Genomic DNA, 22,492 nt, shown 5'->3' with positions numbered 1-22,492 from the left:
GAGGTGATGAGGCAAAGGTGAGAAGAAGGAACAAGACAAGAAAGAAGCTCACATAAGGAAGGTGTGGTGGAGACCCAGGGGAACCACAGTGGTGAGAGGCAATGCCCTGATGTTTGGCTACCTACGTTGGAAGCCCAGTTAGGATCTTATTAGTGGAGTTCTGCTACGGAGCATTAATTTGGGGAAATTACTAATTTCACTGTGCTTTAGTTGAGGCTCATCTACAGAAAAGGATAATGTGTCACTTCTGAGGGCTGTCCTGAGGACTAAATGAGATGATTAATGGGAGTGCTTCCATTGCTCACTAGCTGGCCCGTGAGCAGGCTCTAGAAAATGCGGATTATTTTCATGGGTGGTAGTAGGTGTTTTTACAGCAACTGTGTCTGCGCTCCATTATAATCATTTGTGACACCCACACTATAAATTGCTTCCTGCTTCAAGTGAAAATGTGGGTCTTAATTAGAAGGACAAGAGAAATGGGAAAGAAACGGGGAGAGGGTGTATAAAAGAGGAGCAGATCTGTGTGAATGAGATACAATCAATAGAATTCACTAATCTATAATAAAAACGCTCAACCAACAACTGAACTTGCAAGACTCTTACTGATTATATTGAGGGAAGGGAGTGTTTAACTGATAAGCAAGGGGTGCTAAAAAGTGAATAAGGCCAAGTGTGGTGGCTCCCGCCTATAATCCCAGCACTTTGGGAGGCCAAGGTGGGCGGATCACAAGGTCAGGAGTTTGAGACCAGCCTGGCCAATATGGTAAAACTCCGTCTCTACTAAAAACACAAAAATTCGCCGGGCATGGTGGCAAGTGCCTGTAGTCCCAGCTACTCGGGAGCCTGAGGCAGCAGAATTGCTTGAACTCAGGAGGTGGAGGTTACAGTGAGCTGAGATCTCGCCACTACACTCCACACTACAGCCTGAGCGACAGAGCGAGACTCCATTTCAAAAAAAAAAAAAAAAGTGAATGAAAAGAGTGAGATCCAGTCATTTGCAATAACATGGATGGAACTGGAGGTCATTATGTTAAGTGAAATAAGCCAAGCACAGAAAGACAAACATCACATCTTCTTACTGATTTGTGGGATCTAAAAATCAAAACAATTGAACTCGTGGACAGAGAGAGTAGAAGGATGGTTACCAGAGTCTGGGAAGGACAGTGGGAGGGCAGCGGGAAGGTGGGGATGGTTAACGGGTACAAAAAAAAATAGAACGAATAAGACCTACTGTTTGACAATAAATGGGGTAATTACGGTCAATAATTTAATTGTACATTTTAAAATAACTAAAAGAATAGAATTGGATTCTTTGTAACACAAAAAATAAATGTTGGAGTGGATGGATCCCCCATTCTCTAGAATGTGATTATTTCACATTGCATGCCTCCATCAAAACATCTCATGTACCCCATGAATATATACACCTATTAGGCACCCATTGAAATTAACAATTAACATTAAGAACATTTTTTAAAAAGTGAATGAGTGGCCAATAACTGTCATTTACTCTGCATCTACTAAGTGCCATGCACGTCACATGCATTTATTCTCATTTAATTTTCATAACTACCCCTTTAGCAGATGAGTAAATTAAAGCTCAGGAAAAACCCAAGCTCATCCAGGTGGTACATACTGGAGCAAGGAATGCACCCCCCGGGTCTCATTTTAACACCATGTTCTTGCCACTCCTCATCAAAGAGCTTCACCTGACCTAACTAATCAAAACTTGTCACTAGCAGCACAAGAAAACATAGTAAAAAGCACCAGCTAAGTCCCTGCATCTCAAAGGCACAGACACCATCCTGCATTGACCCCACTCCCGCCTCACCTGGGCTCCCTGTTCTTTCGCACCAGGCTGACAAATGTGTCAATCTCTGCCGCGGTAATGTGTTTTTCCAGGAGTTTCCGATTATTGTGGAGCAGGGCAGTGATAGTGTCTTCGGCCAACACATCATAGCCAATCTGCTTCTGCATGAAGCCAAACTGCTTGGCTATATACTCCTTCATAGGGAGAGAAAAGAGACATCAGCAGGAAGGATAAATGACAATATGGTTAAGTGTAGAATAAAGAAAGCAGCAACGTTTTCTGATGAGAACTACTGCTCCTAAGAGAAATTACAGTATAAGTGACGGTCTTTCTACAACTTTCTGTCATAGGGCAACAGCTGCAAACTCCTTCACATCCTTTATTTTACTAAGCCTGCCACACAAATGTAATTAAGCAAAATAGCCTGTATTTACATGGGGATATTTTATTAAGTGCACAATAAAAATTTTAATCTAGTGATTTTTCAAAAAGGTCCAAAGCTGGTTTTCACCTCTAAATGTATTCCTAATTCAAGAGGACTTAACTGTGCCCCCATTGACCTGCGCTGCTAAATAAACACAGATAAAGCCTACCTGGATATCTGAAACAATGTTACCCTGTTTCATTTCCTTTATTTGTGGTAAAAATACTTTTTTAAAGTCAATGAGTGCATAAGAAGTTCAGGAATACCTAAGAAAATCCGTCATATGCATGGAACTCAGGAATACATCTCTGGTTTCTCTCTTTTGGGATCAGATATCACATTTCATAGAAATATTTGTGAACTTAAGGAAATCTCTTACAAATACGTATTTGTTTCTATTCAAAGATGCTTCCCTGGCCAAGAGAGACTGCTTGCTCAAAATTCAAGTGGCCCTTGAAACTTCCTTTAATTTTTTTCCCATTAATTCCTAAATCCCGGAAACGATTTAGGATTAACATAATGAAAACAGGCCATGTTTTTCAGCCTGTACTCTATAAGGAGGCATTGTTTAGGAACTCATCATCTGCCAACCGGCAAAGGATCCATAAACAACTAAGCAAAGATGTCTAATCCAGCAGTTCCAAGAGGGACTAGTTTGTTTCCTCATGTACAAGCAAAGTATCTTGACACACCCCACAGACCCAGATGTATCCTCATCTGAAGATGGGAGAGAGGAACAGAATAAAATTTCTCTAGCTATTGGATTATAGTATCAATGCACTGAAGGTGAATTTAAAGCAATCACAGCTTATCACACTTCGAAAAAAGCACTATTCAAGATCACTATCTTTATGATGACACGACAAAAACCCTTAACTACAAAGAAAAAAGTCTAAAAGTCCAGGTATAGTGGCAGTCAAAACCTTAAAAACAAAAGCCTTTTGCACCAAAAGGCAGGGGTAGTTCACATAAAGTGGTAAGAGTCAAGGTTATAATAAGCATCATTTTGTATGCCTATGGTACTCCATGTGGCACAAATTTTCTAAACCTCAGCACTGACATTTTAGGCAGGATAATTCTTTGCTGTAGGGGGGTGTCCTTGGCACTGCTGGGTATTTGAGAGCATCCCTGGCCTCCCCTCACCAGATGCCAGTAGCACCAAGAAGTTGTAAAACTCAAAAGGGTCTCCAGACGTTGCCAAATATTCTTCGGGGGACAAAATTACCACCCCCAATTAAGAATCAACGATGTAGCAGCACAGTTCTCAGGTTTCCTTAGAATCTGAAGGTTGTTTGGAGCCCACAAAGAGGTTAGAACATTTATTTCATAGGAGACTATACATTGTGTGTGTGTATGTAAATACACACAATGTATAATACGTAAAATATAACTATGTATAAGATATATCTATAAACAATGACTTATAATGTCATAAAACATGAACCAGAAACAAAATAAGGATCATGTTTCTAGAAAGAGACGGAGGATTTTAAAGGTGGCAGGAAGAAAAGACTCCACTATATCTTTACTATAAACACAATGGCATCATCTCACCCCTAAGCCCTAAGGGAATATGCCATTAAAAATTCTATAACTGTAAAACCAACTCCAAAACCAGAAATCTCATAGAAAGCTATCTGCAGAAGAGAATTCTCCAGTAAGTTTCTTAACGATTCGGTAATAATATTATTCCTGGGCTTGTGTTTCCTTCCCAAGAGCAAGCTTAACACTGAACTATTCTCTATCCATTCTATAAATAGATATGTGACACTAAAAACTCATGAGGAAAGTACATAAACTTCAGGGAGGAAACTGACAACCACATCCCATCAACGTTTAATCCAAACCTGGTTCTTCCTGTAGTCCTGCTGCGAGTGTCTCAGCACCCTGTAGCAGAGCCGGCAGATGTGTCTGAAAGGAGCGTGCCGCTGGTCCCCGAGCTCTTCCAGCCGAAGCATTGGGCCATCACCGCAGTCTGTGAATGGGGCTTGTAACAACTTGAAGATCTGTTTGCGAAAATGAAAAGCAAAAGTGGCAATCACTTAGGGCTTCAAAGCTAACTCTGTTTGGAAGTAACGCAAGCTCAAGGGTGGCTGGATTATATCGGAAAGTTTCTCTATCCAAAGACATCCATAACCTGAACACTGCATTCAGCCCATCAGCTGAGACGGGGGACTCAATGAATTAAGTCTACCTGGACTTCACTGGTCCTCACATACCTAACAGCACAGTGTTTAGAGCAAAGTGTTTAAGAACACAGACAATGGAATCAGCAGATTCTAGGTGGAAACACATACTTTTATTACTTCCTAGCAGTACACATCACAAAGTAAACCCCCATTTCCTTACCAGCAAAATGGAGATAATAATGCCTGCATCACAAAGGTGTAGTAAGGATGAAAGTGGATGATAATTTTAAGTTGCACTAGTGCCCAGCACAAGTAATCAATGAAGTCTCCTGCCATGAGTCAGTTATTTTCTGCCTCTCAGGAATTACTACTGTACAAATGAGCATAGGCATCAAGCCAGAGGTCTAATTTGAGAATCATCACATGAAACAACAGCTGGACATTTACTCTTGAACTGGAAATTCTTGTTGAAACATGATGGATTGTTAATAAATTCTATCGTAGACCAACATGAAAAAAATAATCTCAAATCCCATGTTCCATGGGGAACAGTGGGACTTGTAACTAATATGTTTCTCTTTTAGCTTTGGTGGCCAGGAATTCCCATGGCAAGCTTGTGGGCTAACCTCTAGTTGGGTTACAGAATGACATGGTATGCATCTCTGTGCATTTAATCTACTCTGGATTTTCACTTTACTGCCTGTAATTTGTCTTTATACCAGTCTATTTACATTTACATCCAACAATATCATCTATGTATTTCCTGTCAACCACTACTCATTCTTTATGGAAAGATTTTGTGGTGACTTATAGGGCCCTCTATAAGAGCCTATATAGGCTTCTGAGTGTATAGAATGTGCCATATCGCCCAAATGTATGAAATAACCTTAAGGTCACATTGCACTTTATATGATTTTTGAGGAAAATAAAGTTGTCAACTGAGTGTTTCTTGAGGTTCCTAACAGGTAAACTCTCACATGATTGATATCCAACAAGTATGGCAGAAATCAATTGAACTGAATTATCAAGCCATGAACAGACACTGAAGAACCTTAGATGCATATCACTAAGTGAAATTTGCCCATCTGAAAAGGGTACATACTGTATCATTCCAACCATGTCACATTCTGTAAAGGGAAAACAAAGGAGGCAGTAAAAACATTCATGGCTGTGAAGGGTTAGCAGGAAGGACAGATGAATAGGAGGAGCACAGATGATTTCGGGGCAGTGAAGCTATTCTGTATGATATTATAATGGTGCCTAAATGGCATCATACATTTATCAAAACCCATAGAAAATAAAATGCCAAGAGTGAACCCTAATATAAACTATGGACTTCAGGTGATAATGATGCATCAATGTTGATTCATCAAATTGTCACAAATGTCTCACTGTGATGTAGGATATCGATAGTGCGGGACGCCAAGCATGTGAGGGGAAGAGGAGATATGGGAATTCTCTGGACTTTGTTCACAATCTTGCTGAGAACCTAAAAGTGCTCTAGAAAATAGTCTATTGAAAAATCAATTCATCAAGCCTTAGAGGTATCACCAATATCCCTTTGAGGGAATCACCAATATCCCTCAATGATCCCATTGATTTCTCTTTTTCTTTTCTTTTCTTTTTTTTTTTTGAGACAGATTCTCTCTCTGTCACCCAGGCTGGAGTGCAGTGGTGTGATCTCGGCTCACTGCAACCTCCATCTCGTGGGCTCAAGTGGATCCTCCTGCCTCAGCTTCCCAAAGTGCTGGGATTACAGGCATGAGCTGCCACTCCTGGCCATCCCATTGATTTCTCATAAAGCCAAATCCCCAGTATGCCACATCTCACCAACCTGCTTGAGAATATTCTGTTCTCTCATCAGTTTCTGCCGTTCTCTGTTGGGCTTGGAGAAGACAACTTCAAGAACATCTTGACCAGAATTAGTTCCACCAGTGACAAAGTAAACCAAGTCTTCCAGCAGCTTGGTTACAGACCTTAGGAGGAAAGAAGCTATTAGAGACAGATGTGCTCAGTGTTCAGCAGGCTGGAAGCTTTGCCTTGGAAGCCTTCTGGACTAATGAGCCAGTTAAACAAGGGCAGACCCACTCTTTCCAATTTCTTTGAAACTGACAACCAAGGCCAAGTACCACACAGAGTGAAAGACACAAAAAAAATCATTGTCCACAAAAGGATGATCATCTTTATGAAATATCAGACACAAAATTTTATCTCAGAGTAACCTCATTCCCTGACATTTAGTAATGTGGTTCTAGAGACCAATTTAGAGACAGAAAGAGAGAGAGAGGTCTTCATCGCTTTATTATTATTATTATTATTATTATTATTTTTGAGATAGAGTCTCACTTTGTCACCCAGGCTGAAGTGTAGTGGCATGATCTTGGCTTACTATAACCTCCGCTTCCTGGGTTCAAGCAATTCTTCTGCCTCAGCCTCCAAGGAGCTGAGATTACAGGCACCCACCACCATGCCTGGCTAATTTTTATATTTTTAGTAGAGACAGAGTTTCACCATGTTAGCCAGGCTGGTCTTGAACTACTGACTTCAAGTAATCCACCCACCTCAGCCTCCCAAAGTGCTGGGATTACAGGTGTGAGCCACTGCGCCTGATCTTCATAACTTTAGAGAGTCAAAAAATGAATGTAAAAGTACTATTTCTTAAAAGTTACAAATTGAAGCCACCCATAAATGCCAAGGCCTGCTACCCCATGTTCAGCTGACCAGAGTCACCATTCTCTCCCTCCACCATGGATGTCAGAAACTCTCAGTGGGGGAGGACGGCTGTGTTGAGCACGTAGGAGTGCTCACCTCCTTTCATTCTGGGTGATGGTGCCCTTCTCCAGCTTCCCAGCAATGGAGCCCAGCACCTTGCTGGCATCGTTGGCAAAGTCCAGGTCCCGAACTTCAGCAGGAGAAACAGGAACTATGGCAAATGCTTCCTTATCCTCCTTCACAGGAGAGGTGCCAATCTGAAATTCAAGGTGGTCCTTGTGAGATAATCTCTTGGGTGGGAAGGGTAAGACTTTAATCAAACACTACATTTACAAGACATTGGCTGATCCCAAGATATTGGAGCTATCTTGCAGTTAAAATGACACAGGAAAAAAATCTGGAAGGATGTACTCCAAATGGTTAACAGATGTTATCTCTGGAAATGAGGCAGAAAAGGGGCACTACTATCATTTTTAACTTCATTTGTTACAGGCAGCATGTCAGATTCTCATAATTAAAGAAGATGTTTGTAAATATATAGAGAAAAAGCAAATATGGAAAATGGTAATTAATGATTCTAAGTGAGGAGCATTATAAGGATAGACACTGCACCATTATTTCAACTTTTCTATAAATCTAAAAATGTTCAGTAAAGAAGTAAAAAATTCCAATAACCTTCCCCAATGCCACAACAAAATAAAAGTTATATAAGAGTGTCCTTCCATTTTTTAAAAGAAAAGCCCCATGTATATGTATTTATACTCTATGAGCCAGGAGACAGCGGAAAGGAGAAGCAGGGAGAGAAAGTAAAGGGGCTGAGAGAACATTCATGAAATAAAAGTGTACACTGAAATACAGAGAGGAATAAATAATAGAGATTGGGGAAAATCAACTAGATACTTGATGTACCTCACGATACAAGCAAACATTCCCCAGCCCAAATTATCCTTCAGTCAGTCATGAAATGTGGTTGAAATCCAGATTAATTGCTCAACCATTAGGGCAGAAGCCATGGAATAAAATTTAAAAGTTCTAGTTATTTCAAAAGCCCTAGGTTTGCTCCACTCAGGTCTCTTGGAGAGTATTCTTTTGTCACATTCAAGTTTGGCCATGACCACACTCTCGCCAAAGCAACAGAACTCCACAGCTCCATACTCCCTAATGTGTCCTCAAAGAAGCCCTTTCATTAGGAAACACAAGACCAAAAAGAGACAGGCAAGTCCCAGGACTTACTTTTAGCATCACGGGCTTTTCTTCTTCCTTGTCAATAGGAATATTTGTGCTGTGAACCCAGGTATTAGTACATAGGTGTCTGAGCCGAACATAAGAGTTCCTAACAGCAAAAAAAGGAGGGTTTTAGGAAAATAAATATTGACGTTTACTCTATAGCCCCTAGTCTAGAATATAATCTATCAAAATATAAATAGGAAAGTGGTTTCCCACTGCATACACTGGGCAATACACACAAAGGGACAAATGGTTCCGGTCCAAGCCACATTCTGATGCATTTACAATAGAAAAGCATTCATAACGATTCCACAATTACTGTTATATGCTACACTTCTAAATATAAGATCATACTCCATGAATGAGTGTCTCAGCATAAAGAGAGCATGAGACGGAGCAACAGGAAGTACTTATGGGGTATATATTAGTGCTTATAACAAGAAATAATAATACAGCAATGATTGAAATTTTCATATGGATCAGTGAAACAATAAATTATATCATAAAATTTCTGGAAAAAAATGAGTATTTACTAATCTTGCGGTAGGGAAAGCCTTTTGAATCTTTTGACAAAATGTAAGATTCCTAAATTTTAAAAGTAAAAGATCGAATAACTCTTATGATATAGTTTAAATTTTATATCATCTATATAGGAAAAAAAAAAGAACCATCATAAATCAAGTTGAAAAAATATCACCAGAGCCTGGGAAAATAAAAGAGTAGCACACTGCATTAAAAGGTTATTACTCTACACACAAAGGGCTGTTACAAATCGGTAAGAAAAATATGAATATTGAAAGTGACAATGGGAGAAGGACACGAAGTGGTAATTTAATAATGAAATACAAATGACCAAGAAGCATGGAAGCATAGATTCAACCTCCTTAGTATATGAGTTACACAGGGTAAAACAGTATCATTTTATTGTTATCATATTCCAAAGATCTTAAAGACTGATAAAACCCAGTATCAATAAGAGCTTAGGGAAGTAAGTCCTATGTATTGTTGGTGAGAGTGTAATCAAGTAAAACTCTGAAAAGAAGTCTAGAACCTTGTAGAACACATAAAATATATCTATCCTTTCATCTACCAGTCCTATTTTCAGGTATTTTTCCTTCAGTTGTGATAGCACAGGTACAAATGAGGCAAACAGATGTTCAACAGAGCATCATGTATAATAATAAAAACTGTAAACAATCTGATATTTCAATAATGGACTTGTTAATAAAATACAATTCTATTCTATTATATTGTTACAATGTAATATTAACATATTACATATTAATAATTATATTAATATATTGTATTAATACAGTATAACAGAACAGTCCAATAATGAACCAGTTAATACAATATTAACTAGTTGATACTACAGTTATTTAAAGATGATTACAATTGACTACATCAGTTCTGTTTTTTTTTTCCTGTGGAGACAGGGTCTCACTCTGTTGCCCAGGCTGGAGTGCAGTGGCACAATTTGGGCTCTCTGCAACCTCTGCCTCCAGGTTTAGGTGATACTCCCACCTCAGCCTTCCAAGTAGCTGGGACTACAGGTGTGTGCCACCATGCCTGGCTAATGTTTTGTGTTTTTTGTAGAGTCGGGGTTTCATCGTATTATCTAGCTGGTCTCAAACACCTGGACTCAATCAAGTGCTCTGCCTGCTTTGGTCTCCCAAAGTGCTGGGATTACAGGTGTGAGCCATGGTGCCAGGCCTGATTACAACAATTATTTAAAACGATGACAATTGATACTCATTTGTTTGGAGATATGTATAAAACATAGTATTCAGTTAAAAAATGTTTAAAATAGCTTATGATTCCATCTATAATAAATGATACAGTCATCTCTGTCTGACCAGAGACTTGTCTAAAACTACATAAACCAAAATGTTACTAGTAGCTACCTCTGAATGGTTGAAACACAACTAATACTTCACAAGGGGCCATACGTGTAATCCATAAACGACACTGACATTTCCATTAACCAACATCGTATTGAAGAGTCAGAATTGCCCAAACAACCCTATCTGTCTTAAACATTTAAGATTTTGGGTTCTGCTATGGGACCACTGACTTATGATATGTTGCTTAAACTCTCTGAGCCTCAGTTTCTTCATCCACAAGAAAGAGTGACAGCAATACCTATCTCTCACTGGATTTTTTGAGAAAGATTAAATTATATAACACAAGTGGAGTACTTAGTTTGTGCCTAGCATGCAGTCAGCGCTCAATAAGTATCAGCCATTATTATTAATATTGTTGATTCTGTTAAGAGTAAGCTTTTTTCCCCATTTATAGTCTAGTTATTTCCCCTCAAAAAATACATTCTTAAGCAACAAAACTAAAAGTTAAATTTAAAAAAATAACTAAAGATTTCTGATCTAATGTCTCAATACTTGTTAATAAAATTTACTATGCGCACAGTGAACTTTAGGTATTTTATGTTCTAGAATCTTTCTTTTCAATGGTTTATTCTGTTTCCATTCAATTTCCTAGTTTCCTCTACTCCCTTTCTTTTTCCCCAAACCAAAGGCTCTCCCAAGGTTTGGGGAAGGAGGAAGGGAGTAGAGGGAACTAGGAAAATTGAGCTACTTGGGCTTAAGGTTTGGCTTGTTTACCTAAATATAGCACTTCTCATTCAACTACTGAGAACTTACCAGTGGTAAGCCATTAAAAAAATTAGTTGCCATACTGGGCAGCCAGTCCAAACCTTTCACCAAATCCTTTATAAAAATCTAAAAGAAAAGGCAGTAACGATTTGGATCCCAAGAAACCCGGTCAGGCCACCCATACAAGACTTGATTCTTTGGGGATCAGCAATTTTAAAATCATACCTTGGGACAAGGCTGTCGCCTCCACGGAGAGTGGTGGGGTCTAACTCAAAAATGGAGGAGATATCATTGCCTTCGGGCACAGAGACCAGGGAGTACACCATCTTTTCTTGGGCATTCCGCAACCTACTTCGAGAGGCATCCTGATCAGGGTCTACCTGAGGAGGTAAAGTCATCAAATCAAGAACTGTGCATGCCAAACCCTTCACTCTCTACAATTATTCCACAATCCACAGGAACGGAGAAGAAAGGATCATGAACGTCAGCAGGTGGCAGCAAAAGGACCACAGTTACAGAGCAGTCCTAAAAGATGACAACTGGCCATGCACCAAGGATATTTACACTCTACCTCTTTATGTTGCAATAAAAATGCTTTGGCTGGGCACAGTGGCTTACGCCTGTAATGCCAGCACTTGGGGAGGCCAAGGCAGGTGTTATCACGAGGTCAGGAGTTCAAGACCAGCCTGGCCAAGATAATGAAACCCCATCTCTACTAAAGATACAAAAAATTAGCCCAGGCTGGGTGCAGTGGCTCAAGCCTGTAATCCCAGCACTTTGGGAGGCCAAGGCAGATGGATCACCTCAGTTCAGGAGTTCAAGACCAGCCTGACCAACATGGCAAAACCCCATCTATACTAAAAATACAAAAATTAGTTGGGCGTGGTGGCAGGCACCTATAATCCCAGCTACTTGGGAAGTTGAAACAGAAGAACAGCTTGAACTCGGGTGGCAGAGGTTGCAGTGAGCTGAGATCGCACCACTGCACTCCAGCCTGGACGACAGAGTGAGACCGTCTTAAAAAAAAAAAAAAAGTTTCAACAACGTGGAGTTACACTAATAGATGACCATGGAAGGAGTGCTCTAGCTGATTTAAAAAAAGAAAAAAACTCTACACAGGTACACCCATCCGCAGGAGCTCAGGGAGAGGGGATTTTGAGGAAACTCATCCTGCAGATTTGGTTATGGGTAGCTGTATTCATTTACAGTGACAATTGTCTACTGACAATATGATACAGCGACTTCCCAGGAGAAAAACTAAAACAAAATAAACCTGAATCCAAGTGTTCGTAAGTAGCAACCCCAATGCAGCCAAAAGAAATATTTGAGAAGTCAGCGTAGCCCTGAAAAAGATGTCCATCATTAATTGAGAGGGCTGCTGATGACAGGTCTGGAAAGACGGGCCTCTGCTGCAACATCAGGGATTTGCCTGAGAGCGAAGAAAATCTCTGATAGCGAAGGCTGAGGAACGATGAAGAAAACTTTCCCGAGAAACGAGAAAAGCGCATTCTAGGCTCAAAACCCCATCTGCCTACAGAGATTCAGGGAGGGGGCTTAGACATGGAGCCTGCTCAGAAGGGCTTGGCCAGCTCGCTCTCAGCCCGGCAACTGTACACTGGGTGATTTTCCATGTCTAACATCCTTGCAGGATGACATCATCCACCTGCATCTACTGAGGAAGCACATTTTCTTTGTCACTACAGCCTGCTTTTCTTAGGCTGAAGCTCTGCCTCCTTTCTAGACAGGGAGGAAGGAGACTTCACCAGGAAGACAAAGGAGTCAAAAACAGAAATCAAATCAAAGGCAAGGAGAGAGAATCTAACTTCACGGGGCCTGAAATGCCGGAGTGCAGGGCGACAGCCTGTCAGTTCAGCCGCGACTCCCAACCTCTATGTGTGTTTTTTTAAAAAAGGTTCTTTTAATACCCAAAACTTGTATCTCTTCTTTCTCACGCTTTCTCCTCTAATCACTCATCCCTTTACTTGAACAAATCCCAGACCCTTTATTCTATCTACGCTAAAGGAGGAATCACCTGGAGAGCGACAGAACACTTCCAAAACCTCAGTTTAGGAGCAAGAACTTGGAGCAACATTTGTTCTCTCCTAACCACCTGGCAAAGCACTCCACATGCCACTTTCAAAATAAACTCTGACCCGGTTATGGTTTGAAACACAGAGCTCAGTTACAGGCTGGCAGTTAAGTTTCAGAGACCTGTGGGAGTCGAGAGGAAAATCACAATTGCATTACGTCCACTGTGTCTGGAAACGCGACTGAGAGGCAACGTCCTGACATCCTTTCAGTGTGCAGTCGGCGCCTGCCACCTAGTGGGAAGAAAGGCACATGTGCAGAAGCCTGGCAGAGGAGCAGGAGCCTCTGGTGGTCCTTTTTCTGCCTCGGGCGCCAAGCAAATGTCTTCAGGGTCCTGAATTTAGAACGACAAGCACCACAAAGCCGAGTGAGGTCCGAGGCAAAAATCTCTGATAGCGAAGGCTGAGGAACGATGAAGAAAACTTTCCCGAGAAACGAGAAAAGCGCATTCTAGGCTCAAAACCCCATCTGCCTACAGAGATTCAGGGAGGGGGCTTAGACATGGAGCCTGCTCAGAAGGGCTTGGCCAGCTTGCTCTCAGCCCGGCAAAAACCACAGACACTGAAGCTGTTCTTAGGGAAACCAACCAACGACCAGCAGAGAATGAGGCGCCTCCTCTCCCAAACTCAAACAACTCGAGGTTTTCCACCAAAGTTTCCAAACCAAGAAGAGTAGGGGGGGTGGGGTCCTCCCGGTACTAACACCTTGCCACAGAGGCAGATCTGTGCTGTTGGCCGTGTGGGTGTCGGGTAAGACCCCCTCTCCACACACCCCTCCTCCACACGCAGCCCATCCCCAATCAACATCGAAGTAGCCAGAGTGATGCAGTCCAGATCTGCATCCAAGGCTGCTGGCACATCCACCTCTCTGATACCAAGAAGCACGAAAATGTCAAAAGACCACTGAACTCTGAGGGAGACTGAGATGCGGGATGAGTCAGGACCACTCTCAACGGCTGCTTCCTCCTCTGTACCAGGAAGATCCTGAAACCCGCCCTAACTCCTTTCATACGCTGCTGTGCAGCCCAGACAACCTGGTGGATGCAAAGGCACTAAAAATGCTAATGATCTTGGAGAAGTTGAAAAATGTTACTTGTACAGATGAAGGAATTGAGGCTCAAAGAGGGAAAGTAACTTGTCCAAGGTCACACAGCTCATAAATGGTACGTCTGGTATTTAAACTGGGCTCTTCCTCCTGCACAGTAAATGCCAGTCTTCCCTCCCATACCAGGAGGCCAGGAGAGCAGCCCTCTACCCGCCAGAGCACAAGGTTCACTTGGACATCAGTGCTCACTGAAAGGAGCTGCAGCCTGCCTAATCTCAGAGGTAGGACTTCCTCTGTGTCACCACAGACGGCAGCATGGAGACCACCGGATGTCGGCCACACAGAGGCAGCTCCTTCTCTGGAAATAAACAAGGTGCAAGGACAAGAACCGTCCTCTGAAACACGATGTCCCTGCCAGTCTAAGTGTTCAAACAGTAACTACATTAACATGATGCAGAGAAGTTTTGCCACAGAGTTCCTCATGCACCGACAGAGAGTTAAACTAGGTCAGGGTTTTCCAAGCCGTATTAACTATGGAAGCAAAGCTTTCAAAATGGACTCTAGAAATAGAGGTGACTAGGATGAAAAGAAGGAAGGTGAGCCTCAGGTACCCCAGTAGGGAGCAAAAAGGGGAGGAGAGGCTCCCCAGCAAGTCCACAAACCCACAGCAGGAAGGTCTCAGCTAGAGTGTCTTTCAAAGCCAACATTTCACCAACACATAACTAGAAGGATAACCGTGACAGCAGAATTCACAACTCTTTCCAAGTACAATTACAATTTGAATTCCCTTCACCCAGTTCCCTTCATTAATGTGCCTTAAGAAAATCCCTCTATATTTTTTTCAAAATCTTGCCAAAAAAAGAAAGAAATACCCTCAATATCACCTTCCAGGCCCACTGAGATCATCATGAGACACACGTCAAACCCAGGAGCAACGTTTTTCCTTAATCCTAGACCAGAATCAAGCACTCCACAAGAAAACTGTCTTACTTATACCCATCATTTCCATGTAACACAACCACTGCCTTCTTCAACCCATAAATGTGGACACCTGAAGTCCAAAGTGTCTACATATCAGCATTACTTGGCAATAAGGTCTCCTGAGAAAGATACATTTTGCACTTAAAATTCTAAACCATATTATACACTAAAGCCTATTTCTGACCTTGCAGAAGTCAAGGACTGATTAGCTGAGTATCTAATCACACGCCAGGTGCACCACACCTCATGTGTTACCGTCATAGCCTCAGTAACACTATCCCCTCACATACTTATTCCCTGAAAAAGCTGTGTGAGTCACAGATTAAGGTCAATAGCAGTAAGACAATTGGCTTTAAAAGGCCATCTTCTATATAGGGCACCACTGTCTCCAACCCTAGGAGTCTTCCAAGTGATACCATGAACTTCTCCAACTTAGAAATGGAGACCCCGTTACTACACACAGAAATAGCATCATGAACAACAGTTCCTGGACTAATCGAGACACAAAGGACTGTGGTCCCCCTCAAGGGAAGCACAGAACATGATCGTGTTTTAAGGGCACCTAAGGTATCTCCTTCCCCAGCACTCAGTGACCACAGTGACAGTTTCTTAAATGGAGCTCCAGATCATTTGGCCGTACCCTACCAGATGAAGACAAGAAAGCTCTTGTCCATACTTACTGAGGGCTGAAACTCCAGGCATTCTTCCTCAAAGTCAGGGTCTACCTGATGAAAAAGAATCATTAGGAAATTAAAACATCCATTGCTTTCTTAAGGACTGGGCCCCACTTGCAGGAGACTTCAAAGCCTGCAAACATCCTTGAACAGCTAAGAACTTGTCCATTCCCTCTGTTCACAAAACCAGCATGCCACAACAATGACACAGGTCACACGGGTACAGCACACATGGAACATCTACCAGTCACCAAGAGATGGCTCTCAAGGATAGACAGAGGAAGACAATGAATTCACTGGCAAAGCAATAGTTAAAAGCCTGAGATGGATAAAAGATCAATACACAGTCACTGATAATCCTGCTTCTTTTTAGTCAAAAATAAAAAATTTAGGCCTCCAGCAAGAGCTACATTAGCCTCAAAACATAGCAGATAATGCCACCACCGCTAGTCTTCAGGAAACCACAGAAATCATCTCTCACAGCTGATTAGCTGGGTCTGTAATTCCCTATGGCTTTATCTTAAGTTTGAACTTAGACTTCTTGATCTTCATCTATGGCTTTATCTTAAGTTTGAACTTAGACTTCTTGATCTTCATCTATGGCTTTATCTTAAGTTTGAACTTAGACTTCTTGATCTTCAGTTCTTATATATATCAAAATCACCACTTCACGTATTAGGCACCGTAGGGGGCTGAGCACACTTAGAGCCAGCCTTCCTCGGGTCAGGCACAGGAGCAGTGCTGACACCCACCATCACCTTGGAAATCTCTCAGCAGTCTCACGGGTGGTCCCAGATAACAGTGGCGGTCTTTTGATGCACGACTAGAATCTGATAGAAATATGCATCGTACATCTCCCAGTGGATTGGAGTAAAACTCAACATCTGTCACACAGTAGGATGGCTCCTTCATGTGACACAAAAATTAAAAGGTAAATTCCTCCTGTCCTTCAGCACTGAGTCTGTTGTCTCCTCAAAAACTCTTCACGGACTTTTTTTTTTTTTTTTTTTTTGAGACACAGTCTTGTTCTGTCACCCAAGCTGGAGTGCAGTGGTGCGATCTCGGGTCACTGCAACCTCCATCTCCCGTGTTCAAGCGATTCTCCCACTTCAGCCTCCCAAGTAGCTGGGACTACAGGCGTGCACCACCACACCTGGCTAACTTTTGTAGAGATGGGGTTTCACCATTTTGGCCACGCTGCTATTGAACTCCTCAGCCTCCCAAAGTGTTGGGATTAGAGGTGTGAGCCACTGTGCCTGGCCCTTTCACAGACATTTAAGGTAAAGTTAATTTCTGTGATTTTTTGACATTACTACAAGTAAAAGACAAGCCACTGTATAATTCCACTAATGCTGTTTTTCTTTATAAGATTATTATAAGTAATTATAAGATTATCTACTTCTTTATATGCCTTAGTGTTTCTGGCTCTACACACCATGTTTCCGCTGCAGCCTCAGTCGCTCATGCTAGGTGTGGGGCTGGTGGACAAGACGTGGGGAGGGTAGCACAATAAGAGCAAAATGGAAGGTAATACTGAAAACCTAGATTGGCATTATCTTCTAACTTACTTTCTCCCCACATCTTGATCAGCACCCCTGTCACCTACTAAAATGTGGTAATCATTTTTGACTCTTCTAGGGAAATGAGGCAGAAAGAAACAGAAAAACAGAAGGAAAAGCAAGGTGACTGAGTGTATTTCCCTAAGCCTTTTACTACACGATGGCTACAGCGGAATGAGAAAAGGTGATGAGGTGCGTCAGCCTTGAAAGAGAAAACCACAGGGCTGCTGCTTACCTCTGCTGCCAAGTAATGCCCCGTGGCCAGGTGCTTGAAACGGAAAAGGCTGTTCCAATACCCTGCTCCGCCCCGACATGGGTCATGCTGGACCACCTGCAAGAATGATCAACAGGAGTCAATGAAACGTCAACCTACACTAGGAAGACATTAAATTGGAGGCATCACAAGTCATAGTTCAGGAGTGGTATTTATAAGCTAGAAGAAAAAATCAGCATTTTCAAAAAACCCATTGCCAGTGTCACACGTAACATCCAAACTTAAAAGTAAGCAACGTCTCTCCAAAGAAGGCATCGAGTCCCCTAGTTAACATACAATGGTTGGAATAAAAACTTCAATGGTTTTCAGGTTATTTGCCTTAGCCATAATGAAGTAGCAGATTCTGAAATGTATCTACAAAAAGCACAGCCAATAAAAAGGACTTTCATGGAGATCTGTTAAAGCAATCCGCACATGTACTCATGTGCTGGAACACACATGCAGGCCTGTGCTCTGAAATGTGAAACTCAGTGCCTGGGCCAACGCATCAGAAAAATAAATGTCACATCAGCTTCTGGCCATGACAGAGTTAACTAGCACTGGTAGTTGGTGCCATAAACAATCAGACACTGCAGAGAAGAAACTGGATAAAATATCCCAAACAACTGTGTTCACACATTGGACAACTGGTGGTGCACAATGGTGATCTCTGAGAATAGGGGAACAAACAAGGCCAGCTTGGCTATTCTGGTCCTCTCTGGATGGCAGCATGAAGAGAAAGAATCCAAGCTGAGGGCACTAAGCTCATGGAGTTAAGGAGACAGATCAAAGTTGAGGGAGACTGAGGCAGCTAGAATTTGTGGGGATGGAGTACTAATGCATACAGAACTACACACAGAAAAAGCTCTGGAAGTCTGCACAGGAGCCTCCCTTGAGTTTTTGGCTGAACATCAGACCGCATATGCATAAGGCAAGACCCTATGAAGCCAAATTAAGAAAAACAAGGAGTCTGAACGCTGAACTTTCCCAGAGTTCACACAGGGCTGGGAGGAGTCCTGATTCTGAAAAGCCAAAGCAGAGAGATCACGTGGAACACCCTGTGCATTAGTACACACATCAAAGGGGTCCCATCTTGGAAGGGGAGCTAAACTAGCCCCAGAATTAACTCTACACAACACCTGGCTGAATAAAGCTTGAAAATAAGCCTTCAAAGGAGCAAAGGGATCCTACAGGTCACTTTAGTGTATAATAAAAGAAAATTCAGTACTCTTTAAAGGAACAACAGACTCCACATACTCAACCAAGTGGTATTACAATGCTCAGTAAATAAAGGACTAGACAAAGAATCAGAAAAATGTGAACCATGAACGCAGGACCTGTCAATATCAGACAATATCAGACAATATCAAATGATCCAGCACATGTCTGTGTGGGTTGGTCAGGCAGCAGGGTAAACACACAGACGCAGACACACACACACACACACACACGCACACACTAAGGCATATCATAATCAGATTAACGTAAACCAGAAATAAAAAAGAAAAATCTTTACAGCAGCCGCAGTAGGAGGAGGATGCACAGCAGAGACACTATACACAAGGAACACATTTTTTTACCCATCAAATGATCACAAACAATGCAAGCCAAAAGACAATGGATCAAAATCTTTAAAGAAAGTAAAAAACTATCTACCTAGAATTCTATACCCAAAAAAAGTCCTTCAAAATGAAGGCCACATGGAGAAAATGGGACTCTGACACATTGCTGGTGAGAATATAAAATGGTGCAGCCACTCACTATGGAAGGCAGTCTGGCAGTTCCTCAAAAGGTCAAAAACAGAATTACTACATGACCCAGAATTCCACTCCCAAGAGCCTTGAGAACATACATCCACATAAAAAGTTGTATATCAACGTTCATAGCAGTGTTATTCACATGAGCCAAAATGTGAAAACAATCCAAATGCTATTAAATGATAAATGGGTAAATAAAATATGGCACATCAATACAATGGAATATTATTTGGCAATAAAAAGAAATGAAGTACTGATACATGTGGCAATATGAATACACTTTGAACATGTTATCTGGTATGGTCTAGATGTATATGTCCTCTCATCATTCATAGGTTGAAACCTACCCCCTAAGGGTATAGTATTAGGAGATCGTTTACATTATACTTCACCTTTGGGAGGTGATCAGGTCATGAGGCCGAGCCTTTATGAATAAAAACAGTGCCCTTATACAACAGACCCCAGAAAGTCCCCTCTCTTTCTGCCATGTGAGGACACAGCAGATGAACCAGGAAGAGTGCCCTCACCGGACACTGAATCTGCCAGTGCCTTGATCTTAGATTTCCAGCCTCCAGAACTGTAAGAAATACATTTCTGATATTTATAAGCAACCCAGTTTATGATATTTTATAACAGCAGCCCAAATTGGACTAAGACATCATCCTAGGTGAAAGAAGTCAGATATGAAGGACCACATATGGTAGGATTCTGTTTATATGAAACATTCAGCACTGGCAAATCTATAGAGATAGGAAGTAGATTAGCTACCAAGGGCAGGAGAATGGGGGGTATTGAAGGGGAAATAGGGAGTGACTGCTAATGAGCATAGTATTTATCTGGGGATGATGAATAAGCTACAGACATATAATGTAAACCCTGGCTCATTACTACAAATATAAAATACATGGTGTTGTCTTCCCTCTTTTGTTTTGAAGGGCACTTGACTTGCCAGAATCCATTTTAAAAAATGAGGGAAAGAAATATTCAACGTCTTCCTAAGAAATTCAGGAGAACAAGGTGCAAATTTGCTTATAAAATGGTATCAACCATGCAAAAATATCCTGTTCATAGAAAAACAGCTTAGTGGAAGTAGGCACATTAAATTAGTGAAACAACACTTCACTTCTGCCCTTGTTTTATTGATTTTCTATGTTTCCTTAGTTTGCATTATTATTTTAAATTAACTCTGAAAGATGAGAAAGTCTCTATTTTTTTTTGTATCAGTATCCAAATCACACATGAAAAGTGGTTTTGAGAGACTGTTCTGAATGTAAAAAACTCTGGTGGGGACCATGGGGGCATCAATCTTCAATGACAAAGTTCAAGACCAAATTCTGGCTCTCAAGCAGTTTTGTTTTTTGCAGGTTTTTCTTTGGTAAACAAAAAGTTTTGTTTCAGAAACTGAGTTCACCATTTATAAATACACCAAAACATAGTCAACGCAAATTTATATTAAGCATATGTACAATATTTTAACAAAACAACTTTTCTTTTCTGAGACAGGGTCTCGCTCTGTCACCCAGACTGGAGAGCAGTTGTGCAATCTTGGCTCACTGCAACCTCTGCCTCCCAGGTTCAAGTGATTCTTGTGCCTCCGCCTCCCAAGTAGCTGCGATTATAGACATGTGTCATCACGCCTGGCTAATTTTCATATTTTTAGTAGAGACAGGGTTTCGCCATGTTGACCAGGCTGGCCTTGAATTCCTGATCATCAGTGAACCTCCCACCTTGGCTTCCAAAAGTGCTGGGATTACAGGCATGCGCCACCACATCTGGCCAAAACAACTTTTCTAAAAGGTCATAGGCAAATGAGTGATCTATCTCACCTAGAGTATTTAAATAGTTTAAAATGAGAAAATGAACCTTTTTTTAGATGTTAAAGCAAAAACTCTGAAGACATAATTGTTAAAAGAATCTGACAACTGATATTTCATTCTGATGTCTCTCAAGGAGTTTATAATCTAGTAGGATTGACAGGTCCCTGTGTAGACACATACAGTAACTAAAGGGCAAACGCAGGTAGAGAAGAGGAAGAAGGGGGAAAATGGATAGAGGGTGGGAATGAACAAAAACTTTATATAGATTCCTTTTTATCATAACTGTGGAAACTTTTCTATACAATGCCCAAGATGAACTTGATTTTTTTTCTTTTTTTTTTTTTTGAGACGGAGTTTCGCTCTTGTTGACCAGGCTAGAGTGCAATGACGCAATCTTAGCTCACTGCAACCTCCGCCTCCCAGATTCAAGTGATTCTCCTGCCTCAGCCGCGCAAGTAGCTGGGATTACAGGCATGCGCCACCATGCTCATCTAATTTTGTATTTTTTAGTAGAGACAGGGTTTCTCCATGTTGGTCAGGCTGGTCTCGAACTCCCGACCTCAGATGATCAATCCGCCTCAGCCTCCCAAAGTGCTGGGATTACAGGCCTAAGCCACCATGTCCGGCTGAACTTGATTCTTACAATATCCATGTTAAAAGAGTGGTAAGACAATTTTTTAAATGGGCAAAATATCTGAACAAACATTTCACCAGAGAAGCTACACAGATGGCAAATAAGCACATGAGAAAAATGCTCAACATCGTTAACCAAACCCACAATGAAATTTCACTGCACACCTACTAAATCAAACGGGGGATGCAAATTCAACCCACATTGCAATTTCACTATGTACCTACTAGAATGACTAACACTGAAAAGACTGACCATATCAGGTGTTGGTAAGGATGTGGAAGAACTAGAACTCGCACACATTACTTGTAGGAAAGTAAAATGGTCCAACCACTTTGGAGAACAGTTTAGCAATTTCTTATGAAGTTGAATATATACCATACCACACCATACCATACCATACAATGGCTACCATATGATCCAGCCAATCCACTGCTAGGTATTTAATCAAGAGAAATGAAGGAAAGTTACATCCATACAGAAACTTGTAAACAAATATCCCTAGAAGCTTTATTTGAAATAGCCAGAAATTGGGAACAACTCAAATGTTCATCAACAGGTGAATAGATTAACAAATTGTGGTGTATCCATATGATGGACTATTATGCAGCAATATAAAGGAACAAACTAATCTGATACATACAACAATATATATGAATCTCAAAATAATTATACTGAGTAAAAAAAAAAAAAAAACAGAACATAAAGACTGTATACCGTATGACTTCATTTATACAAAGTTCAAGAAGAGGCAATACTAATTTATGGAGATAGAAG

At 41.3% G+C, this 22,492-nt stretch overlaps 1 protein-coding gene across 1 annotated transcript in view; it reads right to left on the bottom strand.

Annotated features, from left to right (window-relative positions):
• Nucleotides 1–22,492, bottom strand: part of ITPR1 (inositol 1,4,5-trisphosphate receptor, type 1) — a 355,819-nt gene that overhangs the window by 178,255 nt on the left and 155,072 nt on the right. The window contains exons 11-17 of the mRNA XM_011937251.1: nt 17,493–17,588; nt 11,137–11,291; nt 8,309–8,408; nt 7,172–7,332; nt 6,198–6,339; nt 4,082–4,240; nt 1,832–2,004 (exon numbers count right to left, since the gene is read on the bottom strand). Of these exons, the coding sequence (XP_011792641.1) occupies nt 1,832–2,004; nt 4,082–4,240; nt 6,198–6,339; nt 7,172–7,332; nt 8,309–8,408; nt 11,137–11,291; nt 17,493–17,588 (986 nt within the window). The remainder of the gene's footprint in view (nt 1–1,831; nt 2,005–4,081; nt 4,241–6,197; nt 6,340–7,171; nt 7,333–8,308; nt 8,409–11,136; nt 11,292–17,492; nt 17,589–22,492) is intronic.

The sequence above is a fragment of the Colobus angolensis genome, unplaced genomic scaffold (genome assembly GCF_000951035.1).
Source record: "Colobus angolensis palliatus isolate OR3802 unplaced genomic scaffold, Cang.pa_1.0 Scaffold160, whole genome shotgun sequence".
In the NCBI taxonomy this organism is placed as follows: domain Eukaryota; kingdom Metazoa; phylum Chordata; class Mammalia; order Primates; family Cercopithecidae; genus Colobus; species Colobus angolensis.
This window is presented reverse-complemented; position numbering and strand designations above follow the sequence as displayed.